This window comes from Moschus berezovskii, chromosome 3, assembly GCF_049115385.1.
Source record: "Moschus berezovskii isolate FMDL1 chromosome 3, NW_MosBer_1.0, whole genome shotgun sequence".
Taxonomy (NCBI): Eukaryota; Metazoa; Chordata; class Mammalia; order Artiodactyla; family Moschidae; genus Moschus; species Moschus berezovskii.
In genome coordinates, this window is record NC_142462.1 from 69,469,190 (window position 1) to 69,491,384 (window position 22,195).

At 42.8% G+C, this 22,195-nt stretch overlaps 1 protein-coding gene across 2 annotated transcripts in view; it reads left to right on the forward strand.

Annotated features, from left to right (window-relative positions):
* Positions 1 to 22,195, forward strand: part of AOAH (acyloxyacyl hydrolase) — a 196,432-nt gene that overhangs the window by 72,853 nt on the left and 101,384 nt on the right. For both annotated transcript variants that reach the window (XM_055420873.2, XM_055420871.2), the window contains exons 6-10: positions 5,958 to 6,028; positions 16,412 to 16,472; positions 17,551 to 17,621; positions 18,485 to 18,533; positions 21,358 to 21,406. In XM_055420873.2, coding sequence (XP_055276848.2) covers positions 5,958 to 6,028; positions 16,412 to 16,472; positions 17,551 to 17,621; positions 18,485 to 18,533; positions 21,358 to 21,406 — 301 coding nt within the window. The remainder of the gene's footprint in view (positions 1 to 5,957; positions 6,029 to 16,411; positions 16,473 to 17,550; positions 17,622 to 18,484; positions 18,534 to 21,357; positions 21,407 to 22,195) is intronic.

Below are 22,195 nucleotides of genomic sequence, written 5' to 3' on the forward strand. Positions count from 1 at the left end.
TCCCACTCCAAAGGCCAGGGGCTACTCCTGACCCAAGCCCACAACACTCCACAGTTGAACTGGGACTGAAGTAGGAATATGAGCCCCGTCCTCATTTTTTCTCTTTTTTCTTCTCCCTTCTCTCTACAGCTGCATTTCTCACCTCCTAAGGAGCTGGATAATCCTTAGTTGTGGGTTCTGCCCAGGGCATTGTAGGATGTTAGCAGTATCCCTGTCCTATATCCACTAGGTGCCACCCCCCCCCATAGTCACCACAATCAAAAATGTCTCCTGGCATTGCCACATATCCTCTGGCACTCACTGTTTAGAATTGCTGCCCTCCAGCAGATGATATTGGAGGAGATGGTAGCCTCCTGCTCCATCATTTTCTAAATATGTGATCTAGGCTGAGCCTCAGTTTCCCTGTCAGTGAGATGGGGACAATGACAGCATTCCCTTCTCAAAACTAGATATCAGGACTTAAGAGAGTCCATGTGTGTGAAGTGCCTAGTATCATACCTGGGACTTATCAAGCACTCAACAGATGCTGGATAAAACCATCACCATTATTATTCCTTTCCCCTAATTTTTCCTCTTTGCAATCATAGTTTTATTCAACAGACAGAATACTTAGTTCAAATTGGTTATCATTAAGTCAAGTATTTGACTTGGGCCCTGGTGGTCATTCATCCCCAAATGAAAAGGAAGCAGAAAGGTAAACCTTTGAAGAAGTGTCTCCCCTGATGCTAGCAGTTCTGGCAGGAAGGAAGCATTCATCAGAGATGAGAGGACATGGCCCTCATCCTTGGCTCCTGCCTGCTGGCCCAGCTTATCCTTCACCTGATGCAATACATTCAAAGTAGTATTGATTTGGCAACATGGAAATAAAGGGGAAGAAAACTCCTTGTGGCTCAACCTGCCAGATTTAGCAAATAAAAACAGAAGATTAAATTTGAATTTCAAATAAATAATGAATAATTTTTAGTATAAGTATGTCCAGCACCATATTTCATTTGGCAACCCTACTTGAGGGCGGCACATGGGTTTTGACGAACAAGTCTGATACATGTTAAATGACAGCATGAAGACATTTCTACTCAATCGATTAATCAATCATAATGCCTGCATCATCAATTATTATTTAATTCAGTGAGTAATTAAAGGCCAACCATAGCTGGTTCAATTAATCTGCTTAAGACATTGAACAAGAAATTGAAGCTTCACATGAAACCTTGACCACCACCTTCAGAACTCGAAGCAGACTGGAGAATAATACCATTTTCCTTTTAATTCTTCTCAACATGCATCTAAAAATTTATTCTCATGGCCTTGTTTACTTCACTAGCACAAACTGCCTTGGCATGGATTCAAAGGCTAATTAGGACTTTACAATTTTTCATTTCTGTCACCAAAATTGCCAGCATAATTCATGGGGCAGGATTCCAATCATGCCTTGCAAGAAGCCAAAAAAAAAAAAAAAAAAAAATCAACTGAACAATTCAACAATAAAAAAAAGCTCCTCAAAAATATCCTGCAATTTATTTACTCTCTAAATTAAAGCTATCAAAGAAAAAATAATCAGGAAATGCAAATAAGAGTCTTTTACAAACTGCTCAGAGAATAGTGACTGCAATTAATTCCATTGTGATGGCTGATGTAACTGTAGACCTAGCCAAAATGCAGAGAAACACACAGTAGGTTGCATATCATTTCAGCACAACCTGTCAGAAAATCCAGACTGGGGAATAGTGAAGTGTGATGGCTGGGGAGCCGGTGGAGGGGGGGTCTTCGTGGATTTGTCAGATCACTGAGCATCTAAATGTTTAGAATACTTGAGTTATGTACTCAGTTTATTCTCAAAAAAATGCCTACAAAGTAGCTAGCATATTTTTGTTATCAACCCCATTTTACAGATACGAAAACTAAGAATCAGATAGGTTAAGCAATTTCCTCATTCCACATAGCTTGTAAGTGAGAAATCCATCATTTAAGTCCAGGTTTAGCTTCTGCCCAGCTTCCAACCCTTCCACCATTACAATAGCTTTCAACAAGACCTCCTCAGTACTAATTTCAGGAAGCACCATTCACATCACAGGTTGTGTGACTATTAAAATTATGCAGTGTACAATCTGTACAGCTGAACCCGATGGTCCTGATGGTAAACCTACCTACTCAATAGAACCATCTGGAATGACTTTAAAAATTGCCACTGTTCAGACTTGCCCTGGGCTTCCCAGGTGACTCGGTGGTAAAGAAGCTACCTGCCAAACCAAAGACACAGCTTCTATCCTTGGGTTGGGAAGATCCCCTGGAGGAAGAAATGGCAACCCACTCCAGTATTCTTGCCTGGGAAATCCCATGGACAGAGAAGCCTGGCAGGCTATGGTCCATAGGGTTACAAAGAGTCAGACACTACTGAAGCAATTTAGCATGCATACGAATTAAAGTAAAATAATATATGACAATGGTTTAAAAGTACTATATCACTCAGAAATTCAATTTTAAGTTGGTTATGTACAGAAGGGGACTTCCCTGGCGGCTCAGATGGTAAAGAATCTGCCTGCAATGCAGAAGAGAAGTTATGCTCCCCCTTTGAGCCTCTGTTTACCCCATTCACCACATTCTCATTTATTTAACCTCTGCTTATTGTTCTGTATTCATTTAACATCATGGGGTGGGCAAAGCTCCAGATGCAAGTAGAATTTGGCTAAATAGATGGCAAAAATGAAAATGCTGCCTGAATCCTATGTCCCAGGACAGCCCAGATTCAGGACTTTCATTTTAGATGGAATTACATGCAGCCAGATGTGCTGTTTTAAATCCATCTCTGATTTCCCTGGTGGCTCAGATGGTAAAGCGTCTGCCTACAATGTGGGAGACCCAGGTTTGATCCCTGGGTTGGGAAGATCCTCTGGAGAAGGAAATGGCAACCCACTCCAGTACTCTTGCCTGGAAAATCCCATGGACAAAGGAGCATGATAGGCTACAGTCCATGGGGTCGCAAAGAGTCAGACACGACCGAGCGACTTCACTTCACTTCAGTAAGATAATAACAGCCCCCATTCTGCCTCTATCTAGTAAGGTTTAAATTGAAAGGAAGGGGCTTCAGAAAAGCAAGTGAGGATCTCTGCAGTACTGCTCTGTGTCCATCTAAGTTCCCTTTGCAAGTTTGTAAGAAGAGGTTAGTCCTTCCCATACCATGTGGTGAAAAGGCTGGATGATCAAAACATCTGTCTGAACAGAAGGAGTTCTGGGGATCCCTGGACAAGTTACATCACTTTCTGCCTACATCCTAGATCCAATTTCTGCACAAGGAATGTCAAAGACAGCTGCAGCCTTCAGGCTGAATTTTGACAGTGAGCAGCTGTGCATTTTATTCCATTGTATCTCCTGTGTAGTAATTATCAGGCTGTCCTTATAAAATGGTTGATGTATTGGTTATCATCCATGTTAAAATCTGCATTGCCATTAGGTTAATTAGACCAAGGCCTTCAGACAAAGTAAATATAAAAATAAATAACTCAAACTTTCAAATGCAACCTGACTCTGGATCTTAGAATGTGTCTCTACAAATTGCCACCCATGTTATGGTATAATTGCATGCCGCTGTGTGTTTTACAGTGTGTCTACACTGCTCATCTCACTCCAAACATCCCATCTTTGTACCACGATCCCCCTCCTCCCGCCTTCCATCAGTGGTTCCCAACCAGGGGCAACACTGTCCCCCATCACCTCTCCTGGGGACATTTGGCAACAATTGGAGACATTTGGGGGCTACTGACTATAGTGGCTAGATGCCAGATATGCTGCTAAATAGCCTACAATGCACAAGACAGCCCACAACAAAGAATTATTTAGCCCTGAATGGCAATAGTGCTGAGGTTAGAAAGCCCAGGACCAGGGCTTAGAGTCTTTATCTGCCAATGGGTTTCTCTGTCCCATCTTGCCTCCTCCAGGCTTTCATGTCTCCTCCAGAGATGTCTTTCTGAAATACAATGTGATCTCTCCCAGGATTCCCCGCTGCCCACAAGACACCACATGATGCAGCCTTCCAGGCTCATCCTAATGTGTCCTTCCTTCCATGGTCCACTGCATTCTCCTGGCTCCTTATGCTCCAGCCAGGTTGAAATGTCCTGCAAGATGCCAGCCCCACTCATATGCCCACAGCCCTGTGCCGGGTGCTTCCTCTGCTTCTCTGGCTTTGGTGTGGACTCCAACCACCTAGGACCTTTTTAAAATACAGATTCTGATTCAGCAGGTCAACTGTGCGGCTAGAGACTCTTAGTCCTAAAAGTTCCTGAATGACATCCAATGCTTCTGGTTTGTGATCACACTTTCTTCAGCTAAAGTCTAGAGCAGTGGTTCTCAAACCTTAATGAGCATCAGAATGACTTGGAGCTATGAAAACACAAATTCCCAGGCCTTCCCCAGGCTTTCTGAGTCAGTAGATTGTGGTGGAGCCCACGAATTACATTTGTAGCCAAGTCTGCAAACTGAGTTGAAAAGCGTGGAGCATCTGTCTCTTCCTTTCTCGTCTGCCTCCTCCTCCAGTTCCTAGAAAGCCGTATTAATGCCTGGACCACAGCAGCCCTCACAGAGCACGCTAAGAGCTGGGATTATCCACCCCTATGCTCCACTAGACAGTAAGCTCCCTGACGACAAGGACAGCCTCTTCTGTCTCCGCCTCTTGCATGTAGTTGAGGGCACTAGTCAGGATTGTCCCTCATTCTAGAAAGTTGTACAAACATCATGAAGATCCTTAAATATCTCATTTATAGCCAGAAAAGGTTACTTGTCTGCCTTTGCTAGGGTCAGAATACTGACAACTCAGTACCACTCACAGCCATCTGAAGGACTCTCTAGGTTAGTGAGAATTACCACATGCTTCCCCGCTATCCAAAAGTAGACCATTCCTATGAAGTCTTTCCTAAGACTACGCAGCAACTACCTTAGGACTCATCTTGCTAACAGATGCACACAATAAGTGGAGACCAAGCACAGAAGCTCACAGACACGGTGCAAAGCTGTGGCTACCTGACTCTGAAGTGTTCAGTGCGGTTTCGGGGGAAGGAGCTGGGCGGGGCCCCTCTGTGTTCGGGGTTACTCAGTGGCTCCTGCAGAATAGCTAATGAACACTATTTTTGCTTCTTGCTTTTCTTCTTTTTTTATGAAAGTGAAAACTCCTCTTCGGATTTCTTTCAGTTCATGAAAATAGATACTAACGTAGGTCTTTCATCGAATCAAGGTGGCGTGAAGTGAACATTAAAAAAGCAGGAGATAACCTGTCTCCCTTTCTCTCTTTGTTGATAAATACCAGTTCCTGACTTTTTCTACCCAGTTGTTTTTCCTTTTGTCTGCGAAAAGCATCACAGGAACTGCAATACTTCTAAAAGCACTGTTTAATTTTAAAAAAATAAATAAATAAAGCCAGGGCTTTTAATTTATCCCCCAGCTAGAGTCTTAGGTAAACTGCTGTCTAAAATCCCTTTGTTCAGGAAACTCTAGGGGCTTCATCTGCCCCCCCTTCCACCCCTCCACCCCCCAGGGAAGGGGCCTTCCTTCTTCCTAAGCCATCTTTCCCGTTAGTCTTTATCTCTTAACAGGATGGAATTAACTTATTTTAAAACAGTCTTCCTTTTTTAAAGCTACTGAAGATAGTGAGAAGAGTGTTGTCTGAGTAGAATGGGCTGAGATGGGCCTCTTCTTTTGGGAAGAGCTGGAAAAGACAAGAAGATGGGACTAGCTGGCTGGGGGAAGAGAGACCTTCAAGCTAAGGAGCCAGCACACGGGTGCAATGAATTTGGAGTGTGGGGACAGGAACAAGGGGCAGATTGAGTTAAGTAATATGGCCCAGATTCTGGAGAAAGAAGAGTCCAGAAATCCAAAATGTGGAACCAAGAAGAGAGGAAGTAACTTTAGAAACTGGAGAACCATTCCTTGAAATAAATAACACTTTCTGTTTTTGCTTTTCTCTCCAGACATACTCCAGAAGTGGTTCTGATATTTGTTCACTCCCATTTTTGGCCAAGATCTGTCAGAAGATTAAGCTGTATGTATATGATTGCCCCCTTCTGAGCACTAACAGGGGAGAACATCTTTAGTGGTTTCTGTTTTCTAATTATGAAAATGATCTTCAAGTTAAAAGACATCTTTCTAAAGGTGAAAGTGTTTCTTGCTCATGACTTGTATAGAAACTAGAAGACAAATTAGCTTAGAAGAAATCATTTTGGAAATATACTGAATACCAGCATCTTTGAACCTCCAAGCCTGACTTACAGTCCTGGGCTGGAACACAGCCTGCCTGCCAGTGCATGCTCACACCGGGGACAGGACAGCCCCTCCTTGCTGCGTGAGATCCAGACAAGGTTGGCCACCCATTATGGTGAGGACTCTGAGCATCTTTAGTGCAAGGCACTCATGAGGCTGGAAAAGGACCTTTGTTTCCAAGAGCTCAACCTATTACCTAAAAACCTTAGCTCTAATATCTATGAACAGGGTTCCAAATGCAGAGATACTGTCCAGAGTTCCTAACCCTCTGTCTCAGTTTAAAATCCCATGCTCCAGCTCACTCTGAGTCTAAGATTGTGCTGGGTATGATAGTAACTACTGTCCAGAATATTGAAAGACGGAACAGTATCCTGAGAGGCACGTTGGACTAAGAGGCAAAATAGCATAGATCCCCTTCCAGCCAGCTCCTTCCCTTGTAACTGTGGCAGCGCTGCTGCCCGGCAGTGTACGGCCACTATTCCCAGGGCCAGATACTGAACTTTCACTGCATTTCTGCACTGAATTCTCATAATTCCATCACTATTCCCATTTTGAAGAGAAGGAAACTGAGTCTTACAGAGGTAATTTTTCCGGGACTTCTTTCCAGCGGTTAAGACTCTGCTTCCTCTGCTGGGGGCATGGGTTTGATCCTTGGTCAGGGAACTATGATTCCACCTGCCACGTGGTGTGGCCAAAAAGTTTTTTAAAAAAGTAACTTCTCCCGGCCACAAGGACCCAACATACACCCCCTAGTATATTGAACCACACTTGTTCTCTGGAAACATCCCCTTTTGGACTCCTCTGCAGTGCTGTGTCTTGAGCCAGATTTGAGGACTTGGGCCCCTTCATGTCTCCGAACCTCAGTTTTCCCATGTCTCAACTCAAGCTATAGAGCCATTTGGGAGGTTTTAAAGATGCAGACTCTTAGCCTGAGCATTGGTGGGGGAACATGGCAGGTTCCTAGGCTCCTGGTTAACAGTGTCCTGCCGAGTGCTCACATTCTAGTTCTGGAGCCAGACCACAGGTGCTCCATGTGCAGATAATGCTTTAATGACTCAAAATAATATTCCTTCTCTGTAACATAGTCACTGAGACCATGCCATCTGCCCAGGCCCCTGTTGCTTTTATTCTCACTCTCCTGCAGGCAGTTCCTATCACTTGAGTGCATTCTGGTACAGCCTCATTGTGAAGGGATAGAGGGAAGAACTCTCCAGAGATGAGAGTCAGGCCTTATACCTGAACTGAGAGTTTGTATTCATTTCTTAGGGCTGCTGTACTAAAATACCCCAACCTGGGTAGCTTAGAACAATAGAAATGTGTTCTCTCCCAGTTCTGGAGGTTGAAAGTTTGAAAGCAAATGTGTGGGCAAGGTCCCTCTTCAAGACTCTACTCTCGCTGATATTCCCTCAGAGACTCGGGGTGGAATCCTCCTTACCTCTTAGCTTCTGGCAGGGGCTGTCAATCCTTGGCAACCCTTGAGCTTGCAACTGCATCACTCCATCTCTGCCTTCCTATTCATGCATTGACATCTTCCCTGTGTGTCTGTCTTTTCCTTTTATAACCAGTCATATTGGATTAGTTCAGTTCAGTTCGGTCGCTCAGTTGTGTCCAATTCTTTGTGACCCCATGAGCTGCAGCACGCCAGGCCTCCCTGTCCATCACCAACTCCGGGAGTTTACCCAAAATCATGTCCATTGAGTTGATGATGCCATCCAACCATCTCATCCTCTGTTGTCCCCTTCTACTCCAGCCCTCAATCTTTTCCAGCATCAGGGTCTTTTCTAATGAGTCAGCTCTTCACATCAGATGGCCAAAGTATTAGAGTTTCCGCTTCAGCCTCAGTTCTTCCAATGAACACCCAGGACTGATCTCCTTTAGGACGGACTGGTTGGATATCCTTGCAGTCCAAGGGACTTTCAAGAGTCTTCTCCAACACCATAGTTCAAAAGCATCAATTCTTCGGTGATCAGCTTTCCTTATAGTCCAACCCTCACATCCTTACATGACTACTGGAAAAATCATAGCCTTGACTAGATGGACCTTTGTTGGCAAAGTAATGTCTCTGCTTTTTAATATGCTGTCTAGGTTGGTCATATTCCTTGGAAGGAGTATGCGTCTTTTAATTTCATGGCTGCAATCACCATCTGCAGTGATTTTGGAGCCCCCCAAAAATAAAGTCACCCACTGTTTCCACTGTTTCCCCATCTATTTGCCATGAAGTGATGGGACCGGATGCCATGATCTTTGTTTTCTGAATGTTGAGCTTTAAGCCAACTTTTTCACTCTCCTTTTCACTTTCATCAAGAGGCTCTTTAGTTCCTCTTCACTCTCTGCCATAAGGGTGGTGTCATCTGCATATCTGAGGTTATTGATATTTCTCCTGGCAATCTTGATTTCAGCTTGTGCTTCTTCCAGCCCAACGTTACTCATGATGTACTCTACATATAAGTTAAATAAGCAGGGTGACAATATACAGTCTTGACATACTCCTTTTCCTTTTTGGAACCAGTCTGTTGTTCCATGTACAGTTCTAACTGTTGCTTCCTGACCTGCACATAGGTTTCTCAAGAGGCAGGCCAGGTGGTCCGGTATTTCCATCTTTTTCAGAATTTTCCACATTTATTGTGATCCACACAGTTAAAGGCTTTGGCATAGTCAATAAAGCAGAAATAGATGTTTTTCTGGAACTCTCTTGCTTTTTCGATGATCCAGCAGATGTTGGCAATTTGATCTCTGGTGCCTCTGCCTTTTCTAAAACCTGCTTGAACATCTGGAAGTTCACGGTTCACGTATTGCTGAAGCCTGGCTTGGAGAATTTTGAGCATGACTTTACTAGCGTGTGAGATGAGTGCAATTGTGTGGTAGTTTGAGCATTCTTTGGCATTGCCTTTCTTTGGGATTGGAATGAAAACTGACCTTTTCCAGTCCTGTGACCACTGCTGAGTTTTCCAAATTTGCTGACAAATTGAATGCAACACTTTTACAGCATCATCTTTTAGGATTTGAAATAGCTCAACTGAAATTCCATCACCTCCACTAGCTTTGTTCGTAGTGATGCTTCCTAAGGCCCACTTGACTTCACATTCCAGGATGTCTAGCTCTAGGTGAGTGATCACACCATCGTGATTGTCTGGGTCATGATGACCGTTTTTGTACAATTTTTCTATATATTCTTGCCATCTCTTCTTAATATCTTCTGCTTCTGTTAGGTCCATACCATTTCTGTCCTTTATTGAGCCCATCTTTGCATGAAATGTTCCCTTGGTATCTCTAATTTTCTTGAAGAGATCTCTAGTCTTTCCCATTCTATTGTTTTTCTCTATTTCTTTGCATTGATAGCTAAGGAAGGCTTTCTTATCTTTCCTTCCTAGTCTCTGGAACTCCGCATTCAAATGGATATATCTTTCCTTTTCACTTCTCTTCTTTTCACAACTATTTGTAAGGCCTCCTCAGACAGTCATTTTGCTTTTTTGCATTTCTTTTTCTTGGGGATGGTCTTGATCCCTGTCTCCTGTATAATGTCACAAATCTCCATCCACAGTTCATCAGGCACTCTGTCTATCTGATCTAGTCCCTTAAATCTATTTCTCACTTCCACTGTATAATCATAAGGGATTTGATTTAGGTCATACCTGAATGGTCTAGTGGTTTTCCCCACTTTCTTCAATTTAAGTCTGAAATTGGCGATAAGGAGTTCATGATCTGATCCACAGTCAGCTCTCAGTCTTGTTTTTGCTGACTGTATAGAGCTTTTCCATCTTTGGCTGCAACGAATATAATCAATCTGTTTTCAGTGTTGGCCATCTGGTAATGTAGGGACCACTCTAATGACCTCCTAAAGGAAATCAGTCCTGAATATCCGTTGGAAGGACTGATGCTGAAGCTGAAGTTCCAATACTTTGGCCACGTGATTCGAAGAACTGATTCATTGGAAAAGACCCTGATTCTGGGAAAGATTGAAGGTAGGAGGAGAAGGGGACGACAGAGGATGAGATGGTTGGATGGCATCACTGACTTGATGAATGTAAGTTTAGCAAGCTCTGGGAACTGGGGATGGACAGGGAAGCCTGGCGTGCTGAAGGTCCATCAGGTGACAAAGACTGAGTGACTGGACTGAACTAATAACCTCATCCTAACTTAACAACATCTGCAAACGTCCTCTTCAAAGTAAGTCCCCATTCACAGGGACCAAGGGTCAGAACCTCAACAGCTCTCTTTGGTGAGCACAGCTGAGCCCACAGCAGAGGCACTTTTCCTATGTTCCTCCATCCTTCATTTCGTGAGCTCCATGGAAGCTAAAGCCACTGAACAGCCCCCATCTGCTTTGAAAGTATCTCAGGAGAGGAGAAGGCTGTGCCTCTAACCCACATTCAGAACCTCTTAGTTTAAAAACTTTTCTTGGTTCTTCTGCCCACATGAGTTCCTGTAAGCCAGCTGTGCGAAGTGCTGGCCTAGATCCCGGAAACAGTTATCAACACTGCTTTTCATGAATAGAGGTGGAGGCGGACAGCATCAGGTTATGAGGAGTGGAGGGGGAATATCAGACATGAAAGAAGATGCTGGGAGGCTGAGAGACAGCCAGGTCCCTAGGTCCCCAGGCCCCTGATCATTTCATCATGCCTAGCTCTGTTGAATTGAGACTCCTGTCTCCTCCTTGCTGAAATCATCATTACTTTTCTGTGTCAAACGTGGGCCTGCAGGACCAAAACAACATCTCTGCAATTGAACCACCTTTGAAACACTGAATTCAAGAGCATCTGTGGCCAGAGATTTTCCTGGCCCAATTTAAAAGGGAAATTCTTTTCATGAAAAAGTAAAAACAATATATTTTTCTTCTTCTAAAAATCATTGTGCTTCTAGTATAATTCATAACAGCTCACAATTTATTCAGTGCTGTTTGGTTTATAAAGCACATTTAAATGCAACCTCATTTATTCTTCAAATAACCTGTGGCTCAGTGATAATAATGACACAGAAGAATAACCCAGTACTGTCTCTTTACCAGGAATTCTTGTAAATGCAGCCCTGTTAGCAGACCCCATTTTGGTCCCCCTTTTTAAAGATATAAAGTTATTTTCCCAAAGTCACAGAACTAGTCATGGATACATATGACATTTGGACCCAGAACCACTACACTGTCTGTCCCTTGACTCTGAGTCCCACTTTCAGATGAACAAGTTGGTTCTAGATCATTTAATGCCTGATCCACTAACACAGTCAGCAGGTAGTAGAGATAAGACCTACATGTCTTCTGCTGCATTAACCCTTCCGTAAAATCCCCTCCAATAAGAATGCCTTTCCTGCTCCTTGCCTCTCCCTGTGCCCCCTTGTTTGTTCTAATGCCTTCAAAATGCAATGGTGGCATCTCCACCCATGGTAAGATGTTTTCCAGCTCCCAGCCTGTCTTCAGCCACTTAGCTAGCCTCCTCGGTACACCATGCTCCCTGGCACCTGCTCCTGCACCCTGTTCTTCCCTGGCTGCTTCCCCATCAGTCTCCTACACCTACAAACAGCTTTTGAAGTGTGAGAATACCATTTCTTGGTAAACTTTTTAGCCCTGGTCCCTACCACAGTGCTTGACCTCAGTAGGGACTCAGTGAAGAAACAAGTTAATAAACAAAGAAAAAACACTAATTTATTAGAGACACAAAGGTGTGGGATACCAGGCTACTACCATGGGGCAACCAAGGATTTAGTTGTTGTTTTGTTCTGATCAGAATTCACAGTGCCTATACACTGCCTAATTTTTTTTTTTTTTATTGCAGCAATGGTGAGTCAGGAGGGTCCCCTCTTAATATTGATAATTTATTCTTTTTATTGAATTTCCAAATGCTTAAGCCCACCTATGTATTATTTCACATAAATTCACACAGGCTAGCATATCCTATGTTAATTGCATTTTTAATTCATCGTTCTTGGCTTTTTTCATTTGTTCCTTCTTGTTTATGCCCTGCTCTTGCCACTCACCTCAGTCCCTATCCCCACCACACAGTGAGCCATGTAAACATGTCAGGATGTATCTTTCCATGGTTTTCTCTGCATGTGACGCATCCACATGCAGAAGAAACAGAGCCACTCTGACCCTGCACTGCTGCCTGGGATTCAAATGTGAGGCAGATCCTCATGGACACTTTGTTTTCCCTAGGTTTCTTTTGTTGTAATGCCCCAGTTTCATGACATAGTTTTAGGCATTTTGAGCTTGAATAGTTCGATATTATGTAATGAATAACATTCAGCCGCAGTCACGATTGCTCACTGGGTCAAGCTTGTCAGCCAGACCCCAGGCAGAGGGCAGGAGCAGCAAGCAGGTGATTAGCTCCACCAGCCAAGGTGATAACTGGAGTTCTAGGTATTTTCACTGTAAGTTTCCTGTTTTAAACATCTTTGCTCCCACAAACATTATTTTCACCATATAACTAATTAGCCGTGAGGCTAATTATAAAATTAAAGAGACTTTATTACTAAATACAAAATATCTGAATATATTTAAAGGGTGAAAAGTGAAAGTCAGTCATGTCCAACTCTTTGTGACCCCATGGACTGTAGCTTACCAGTTTCTTCCATCCATGGGATTTTCCAGGCAAGAATCCTGGAGTGGGTTGCCATTTCCTTCTCCAGGAGATCTTCCCAACCCAGGGATTGAACCCAGGTCTCCCACATTGTAGGCAGACGCTTTATTGTCTGAGCCACCAGGGAAGTCCATTTAAACGGTGCGTAGATTTAATGGCACTACTGGGCAGATGACTGACCTTATTTTGTGACTTGTACCTGAGCACTTGTCTTCCAGGTCTTTCATTCTTAGTGTTTCACACGTTGATTAGCCTCCTCATTCCGCACCACATTTTTTCTTTTTGCTAAAATTTCTTCCTTTGTTAGAGGAGGTATCTGGAGAAGGCAATGGCAAGCCACTCCAGTACTCTTGCCTAGAAAATCCCATGGATGGAGGAGCCTGGTAGGCTGCAGTCCGTGGGGTCGCTAAGGGTCGGACACGACTGAGCAACTTCACTTTCACTTTTCACTTTCACACATTGGAGAAGGAAATGGCAACCCACTCCAGTGTTCTTGCCTGGAGAATCCCAGGGATGGGGGAGCCTGGTGGGCTTCCGTCTATGGGGTCACACAGAGTCGGACACGACTGAAGTGACTTAGCAGCAGCAGCAGCAGAGGAGGTATCAATATCCAAATACCAGGATGCATATTTGTACCCAAGCTTTGTATCGCATCCCATTCCTGTGTTTTCGCCTAGAAAGGAGCCTGGTGGGCTGCAGTTCATGGGGTTGCAAGAGTCGGACACCTCTGAGCACACACACATTTGTATTGTGTTATGAAAGCCTCTGTACTGTTGTATGATCCTGGCATCTTGTCACATGTCTGTTGATAAACATTCCAGAGTTTTATGGGAAATGTGAGTTCAAACCTGCAATTTTCAGGCCCTCAGCCTCTTTCTCCTCCACTGTAGTGTGTTTAGAAATAAGAAACTGGCTCTTGGGGAAAATCATCATCATTTGTCATGATTTTTGTATGATACATATCAAAACAAACTATCAACCAGTCATTTTACCTTTTATGGCAAAATTGTCTTATGGCCAATTAGTTACACAGTGAGAATGTTTGTAACAAAAACACTTGCTGTGAAGGTACTTACAGCAAAGAAGTTTACGGTAAAAATATCTAAAAATAATGGACATGCATAACTGGATTGGACATTGTATGGCTGGGAACCTGAAAATCTGAAGAGAATCCTTGGGTTGAATTGGGGATATATCCAGAAACTAAAATGTCATAAGAGCAGACAACTTAGGCCTGTTTGCCCAGTCCTAGAAGCCACCCTTGGAATAGCTGTTAGCACTGTGCATAACAAAGAAAAGAGCTAATATTTTGTGAATACTTATCACATGCTTAGCACAGGTCTTCCTTGCTTCACATGTAACAACTCATTTAGTCTTTGCAACAGTCCAAGGAAGCAGATACTGACATTGACCTCATTTACAAATGAGCGAACAGATGGAAAAATGATGAAATAATTTGCCTTAAGGTTATGTACAGCAGACCTGGGATTCAAATCCAAGGAGTCTAATTTCAGAACCTAGAGCTATGTTAAAGGGCTTCGCATATTTTTCCTTCCTACTAGAATGCCTGTCACCCAATTACTTGCTTTGAAAATGCTTTCTAATCCTTTAACTCTCACCTTAAGATTGCCTCCTTCCCTGTAGAGAGGGAAATGTCTTCCCTCTGTGTGCACAGCCCTCTTAGAGGATTTTCTCCGCAGCACTGTAGCTATCTATTAATGCATTGCTTTCCCCACCCATCACTGAGCTCTTCTAGCATAGGAAATGTATCTAATACTCATCCTTGATATCTAATATGTTGTCTGGCACATGGTAGGGATGTCAAAAATAGCTATGGAATGAATGGATGAATATTTTGGCATACAACCAGGTACCTGTAAGGATACACAATGTATCAAATTTATATACAATTTTGCAGAAGCAGTGATAGTAAAAGTCAACAATGCTTTATCCAAAACCTTGGAGCCAGATGTAATTTGGAATTCAGAATTTCCCAGATTTTAAGAAAGTGACATATCATGCATATAGTATAACTCACCACATTCACTTACACTCTTAGCACTCCTGATTAAACACATTTATATTTCAGCAGTGAAATATATGGATAGTCATATTAAGTAGGGTATAGGTTATGAATTGCCTTAGATTGGTTTAGGTCAAATTTTGCCTAAATTTTCAATGTTAGCTGCAACATTGAAAATAAACCATTCTTGGTTTTCAGGACAGTTTGGATATTCAGGCTATGAATAAGGGACTGTGGAGTTTATGTAAATTGCAACTTATGAGATTTAGGACGGCCAATCTACCCATGCATGTCTAGAATGTATGGTTTTGGTTAGTTACTTTGAGCCTTTAAAATAAACAAGTAAAGGTTAATTTAGTGACCAAACGCTCTAATTCTAGAAACAACTCATTGTTCCTTCCTTCAAGGACAAACTCTCACCCCCAAGATGGCAAAGGAAGGAGGAGATAGTTTTGGCATCATTGAGAGAGACCTTTCACCCAGTGCTTTTTTTCAGACTGATAACGTGGCTGTTTGGGTTTGTTCATCAGCTCTCTCCTCCCTACCCCGTCCCTCTCCCTCCCCCCTTCCTCTTATTCTTTCTCTTGCTCTGTGTCTTTCCCCCTTTTCCCAACTAGGAGCCTAAAACAGCTATCCAAGAGGTCAAATACTTACATGGAAGAACCCTACCTATTCTTACAGGGGCTGTCATCTCCCAGGAGATCTATAACGTGAACTTCCTGTGACTTCACTGTCCCAGAGCTCTTAAGACAGGCTCCACACCACCAGTTAGGCTCCATGCTGGCTCTGGCTGAATTCGCCAGCCTTGAGACTCTCAGAACTTCTGAGAAGCTCTTGATTCAGAAGACCATTTACTAAAACCTATAAGGGAGCATGTTACTCTCTTTACATCCTAAGCCTGAAGAGGAACCTCACTCTGCCATATGATGGCACTTGCCTGCTACTCTGTAAGTGATTCTCCTAAAGGGAAAACAGTGTTTGCCATTTGGAAGCTGGGGAAAGTCTGGTAGTGAGGACTTAGGGGAAATCCTTGCTCAAAGGAGGTATCCGTAGTTTTTGGCATTAATTGCTCGATCATCAATCACATCAATTACACCCAACTCTTGAAGGGGAGTGACAACTAAATGCCTAACGGTTCTCAGATGAAGTGATTTAAAAGAGGAGAATCTTAAGAAAAGACTTCTGTCCCAGAATGTGTAAAATGTGTAAAATCTCTAGTACTAAGTTCATTGACTGGACCAAAAATGCAGTCTCCTTTCCTGAGGACCTCAACAGCTATATCACATGCCCTCTAAAACTTGAGTTCATTATGTTTTACTTACCCATATAGGCCAAGTAAAAAGTCAGAGAGAAAATTGTTCTGTTGAGTGGTGAGCAGGAATAAGCAAAGTTAGGCTGGTATTCAATTTTATCTTTACTTTTTAGATTTTTATTTAAGACCTTAATTTTATTTTTAGAATGGGGTTTTGTTAAGTAAACTCAACACAGTCATATCTAAACATGTCTATATTTATTTTCACAAACACACTTTCTTTTTTCTTAGCTCACAGGTGTTTCATTTTCTTTTTTCTAGAGCTATACAAAATTCTGTGCCATTCAAAGATGCTGATTCAGACAAATATAGTGATTTCCCAGTAAGTATTGTTAAGAGTAACCAGACGTTCAGTAAATATTGCATTGCTTCCTATAAATTTCTTTCCTTTAATAAGACAAGATTGAATGCCATTTGAATGTATTATTAATTTCATAAAACACCATTTTATAATGTTTATATACCTTTATGGTATCTCCACATGGACCATCAAAGTGGATCTTAGTCCTAGACTGTTTTCATTTTCTGAAGCCATTCCCAGCTGGAATTCTCCATGGGGATAACAGTTAGCTTGAAAACATGTCATGAATTATTTTCAAAATTCTTAAATATATTTTAACTTACTTTTTAAAAGTGTATATGTGTTTGTGTGCACATGTTTAACTTAGAACAGTTAGGATATCATAATATTCTCTGTGAAATTCAACAAGCAAGTAACAGACTTTCCAAAGTTGATGGGATCTCAGATACTCTACCTGGCAATTCGAGAAATAAAAGCATTGTTTGACATCATCATGGCTCTTGATCCTTTTGAATTAGACATGTGAAAAATATAATAAATCCATGCAAGTAACCAGTTTGGCTAGAGTTTTTAATTATTCAGTAAAATTATTAATCGTTGGACAAAATAAACCAATTGCTTTGGGGCCTGAGAAGATTGATGATTAATAGAGACAGTTAAGGGAGGTTCATGGCCCTGCTCTGTGTGGAAGTACACATAGACACATACACATGAACACACATGTACACACAGACACACGTGTGTGAAACATGCATTTGCATAACCACCCATGTGAGTGTGCACGTGCTCACGTATTTGCGAATTCACACAGATGCACCCCCATACTTTGACATACTGGCACACACACAACAGCGTGCGCGCGCGCGCACACACACACATGCTACACCTGTGATTGGCCCTGGTACTATATTATATTTCACCTCACTCGGAAGGTCTTAGCATATTCATCTTAATTTTCTTAGTGATCTCTGGTGTTCCCAGACTATATTTGAATTTGAAACTGCAGATGTCAATACCCCTCTGACAGCTCTGACTGGCCTTCACTGTGGACAGCATCAAAGCAGAACTGACCCTTCCTGTGTGTGCTCTTCACTTTCAGACACTGCGGGGCTTTCACTGGCGAGGGAGAGATTGCAATGACAGCAACAAGATGGCATACCCAGGCAGAAGGTAATGGTCTCTGCTCATCACTGATTTTGAAAATTACCTTCTGAAAAGGAGGCAGGAGGCATAATTATCTCCTCCAGCCTAGGGGATTCATGCTTACAGAGAGAAGGGACCTCTGAGTCCTTGCTGAAGTAAAACTCAACGGAAAAAAATAGTAATTGTTCATTTTATTGCCCCCCAAAATGCTCATCGAGCATTGCCAAGCACTCTGCATCATGCTGCGTGGTAAACAAATAGAAATATGAGTTGACAGTCTAGTAGAAGAAACAAGTGAGTAGACAGGATTGTGGACGTTTATCCATCCTCCTGCTTGAGCTCTACAGGCAGCCCTGGGCCCAGAAAGAGTAGCCTTTTCCACCAAGAGTAAGGCAGGGGCTGCAGGGATGGAGCGCGGGTTCATTTTAGTCCCAGGTTGATGTTCAGCCAATCACATATCAGAACTCAAACTGGATATGCCAGCCTTCCTCTTAGCTGTGACTACAGTGCTGAAGCATTAACCAGATGTTTGGGACTTTAGAGGCATAACTTTAATGGTGTCGCCTGTCTGAAGAAAATAGACTGCAGATGTGTTCATTACGCTCATTAGCACCATTACCCAACAATACCACCCATGAACGTCGTCAGTTATGGAAAGGCTGCATTTGGTCCCCAGCTCCCAGCAAATACCCAAAGCCGAGAGAATGACAAAGAGGCCAAGCAAGGGTTCTGTGGGCCACAACACACAGTGGTGTGTGGCATTTTTCCTTGAAGAACCTGTTGGCCATCAGTGACACTTGGTGTAGCACTCATTCACTCATTCATTTGTGAAGCCGACATTCAAAGTGATAAATATATGCAGAAGACTAATGTGGCTGTCCTCTCTATAGGCCAGACAACTGGGACTCATATCAAGATTCAAACTGTAATGGCATTTGGGTAAGCAACTAAATTCAGACTTAACCCTATTCTCCAGTTTCTGCCCTCCTTACAAGCACATTGCCTGTTTGCTTAGTCAGACCTAAGGAAGAAGATAAAATGGCAGGCTAAGGCAACTCTTTTCTGCTGTTTGAAAGAGGGGCATAGAATCCAGTCACACGTGAAAAGTGTCAGTGATGTAATGAGAGCCGAGACTCTCTCAGTCACAGCCACTGTAAGTCTTGTTTAAGGTCACTCACATCTAACCACTTGATTCTGTCTGAAACAGTGTGAAATTAAATGGATCGTGGTGTTAGCAAAGTTTTTACAGCAACCCAAACAGCTGGTGGAGCAAATCACATGCTGTCACCATTTCATTGCAGCCATTTTTTTCCTGTTTCATAAGGCTAGCCAGGCAGAGTGGAAATTACCTGTAGTTTCCCCACTACCTACATCCCAAAGCGTCTATGCTGCTACCCCGGTTCGTTATGAATAATAGATTAGTAGCTTCCAGTAGAGAAAAGGGAAGGAAGGAGAAAAGCCAAACACTTATCTGAGGATAGCAACGGCAGCAAATCTAAATTTTGTGAGGTCTTGAACTTAAAGGATTTGAGGGGTCCTCATGAAGGAAAATCCCATGGATGGAGGAGCCGGGTAGGCTGCAGTCCATGGGGTCGCTAGGAGTCGGACACGACTGAGCGACTTCACTTTCACTTTTCACTTTCACACATTGGAGAAGGAAATGGCAACCCACTCCAGTGTTCTTGCCTGGAGAATCCCAGGGACGGGGGAGCCTGGTGGGCTGCTGTCTATGGGGTCACACAGAGTTGGACACGACTTAGGTGACTTAGCAGCAGCAGCAGCAGCATGAAGGAAAAAGTATACCAAATACAAAAGCAAGTATAAAAGTATGATTAACTAGAATGATAAAAGAAATCTTAACAAATTCCTGGAGTCTTGGAAATTCAGGTCCCTTTCTTTTGAGATCACTTTTCCAATTTACCAGGAGTGCTTAAGTGGAAACACTGCTCTGACTGCAGCCAGCCTCCTCTCCACCTAAAACACTCGACAGCTCCCAGCTGCTCCCAGCACTCACACAGGCAGGGATCGCACAAACAAGGGGCCTTGACGTTTAAGATGTCCCAGCTTCAAGATAAATTGCCTCTGAATGGCCACCTAATTTGTCTGCTTGGATGAAGAGGAGAAAGTTTCTGTAAATAGATTCTTCTCTCCAGGACACTGATGGTCTGTTGTTTCTGGGATATGGAGAGCAAGACAGATTGTACCCCAGTATAGCCCACCCCACCCACCCTATCATTAGTCAAATTGCCTTCTCATGAGGAGAGGAAGACATCACCCCTAGTCTTAAGGTATGGAGGTGTCAGGACCCCCAAAGCAGAGCTGCCTTAGAACAACAAGAACTTGTTCTGATAGAATCAAGCTTAGCTGTCCTATTAGATGACATGGAGGTTATTAGTATGTGAAGCTCCTATCTTGGTTCCATGACCCCATCCCTGCCTCTGACATGTGACCCCACCTACAGCTGGAAGGCCAATAAGAGACTGTGCTACACCAGTGGAAATCCACCAGGAGCCCAGAGAGCCAAGACTCAGAGGTCATCATCAGTTAATAGGAAAAAGACACATGTCCTTCACACCTATCCCTTTCCATAGAGGAAAAAGGACTCCCAGAATCACAAAATCATGAACTCAGAGAGGATTTTTGCAACCACCAAGTCCAACATTTCCCTAACTGTGTCCAGGAACTCTGCTGTCGAGTGGGAAGTTAAAAGATATGGGAGGAGGGGTGCTATAGCCAAGTTTAGAAAGTACTGGGTCAAATAAGCCTGAACAGTTTTCTTTACTTCCGAATTTCTCAGCATCTTTAATGTTTTATTGCACACTGGGAGCCCCGAAGACCGAGAGAGTGAACACACTGTTTCCAATACATCTCTGACCATCAGGCTCTTCCTAGAATACTATTAATACCATTACTATCTAGTGGAATGACAGTGCTCTCCAGACCAGAGAAGCAAAACAAATCAAAAAACATAATTATATATGTGTATTAACTTTTCCTTAGGGTTATCTAGACTCTGCTTGAACCTTCCAAGGAACAGTTACTCTACTAATGCACAGACTTAGCGTTCAGGGTTAGGAAGTGCCCTCAGCTATGGTAACCCTGCCCAGCTCACAAGCTCAACCTCGCTTATGGGTTTCTCAGTCTCATTGTATCGCCATTTGGGATGATGCCTTATAGTTTGGGCTGCCTTGCCAAATGTAGGATGATCAGCGGCATCTCTGGCCTCTCCCCACTAAATGCTGGTAGCTCCCCCTCCCCGCACTGTAACAACCAAAGATGTCTCTGGACATTGCCAAAGTCCCTTGGGGATGGTTGCAGGGCAGGGGTGGGTACGGGGCTGCCTTAAGACAGCCCTGTTGAGAATCACTGCTCTAGAAGCATCAATCCTTGGGCACTGGAGAAGTCAGGATACTCAGAGCTCCGGTTCAGAGACCGCTGAGACCGCTCTACCCCTGTCCCAGTCGCTGACTGGGACCCTCAGTGCTCCCTCCCAGTGACACTTCCTGCACTCAGAGCCCTGCCCTGCATCCTTCTGAACAAGATGGTCCAGTTTCTGGATCTTTCCTTATTCCTGCCCCCAGGTCCTTAAAGCCTAACTCACTTACATAGAATGTTGCTACTTTGGATTAAGGGCTCAAGAGACTTTAAAGGATTTTATCTACTGATTTGCCTTTGTGCTTTAAAAGCCATCTGGGGAGGATTTTGTACTTGTGTCTCATAAACTTAAAAGCAAACTGCTAATCTCATCATTTCTCTCTTAAAGGGTGTTGATCCAAAAGATGGAATCCCGTACGAAAAGAAATTCTGTGAAGGTATGAATGGTAAAAATCAGTGTACTTATCCTAATAGAATATTATTTTCTGGTCTGAGTCAAATTGAATCGAACAGACAAATGAAGAAATGCCTGATGCTACAGCATAATGTTGACCAGTTTACATTTCTTTTCATGACAAATTAGAAAAATATATGAAAAGGATTATAGAAATGAGGCAGAATCTAGACAAAGAAAAACTGAGTTTAACTGATTCCTTTATTGGGTGACTGGAAAGTTATTAGAGGGATATTTAGGGAGTTTTGGATGGACGTGTACACACTACTACTTTTAAAATGGATAGCCAACAAGGACCTGCTGTATAGCACAGGGAACTCTGCTGAGTATTATTTAACAACCTAATTGGGAAACGAATTTGAAAAACAATAGATACTTGCATATGTGTAACTGAATCACTTTGTTGTACAACTGAAACTAACACATTATTAATTAATCAACTATACAAAAATACAAAATTCAGTTTTTTCTTAAAGGCTGTAAAATAGATACCATGGTAACTGAAATCCAGCACTTCTCCAAATAAGAAAATAAGTGGAGGTGATAATTTTTGATCTTCTCTGTGTCCTTCTCAATATACCATAAGGTCAGACATATGGGCTTGTACTGACAGAGTCCTTGTGTCAAAGGGGTTAAAGGCTTGTATCTGGGTAACTTGAGGGAGGCTGCCAAACTATAACTGCTGAGAGTTCCTGAAAACACTTGAACAAAAACTCTGTATTCTAAACTCCCAAATACCACAGACACCTGGGCCACCATACTCTGTACTCTT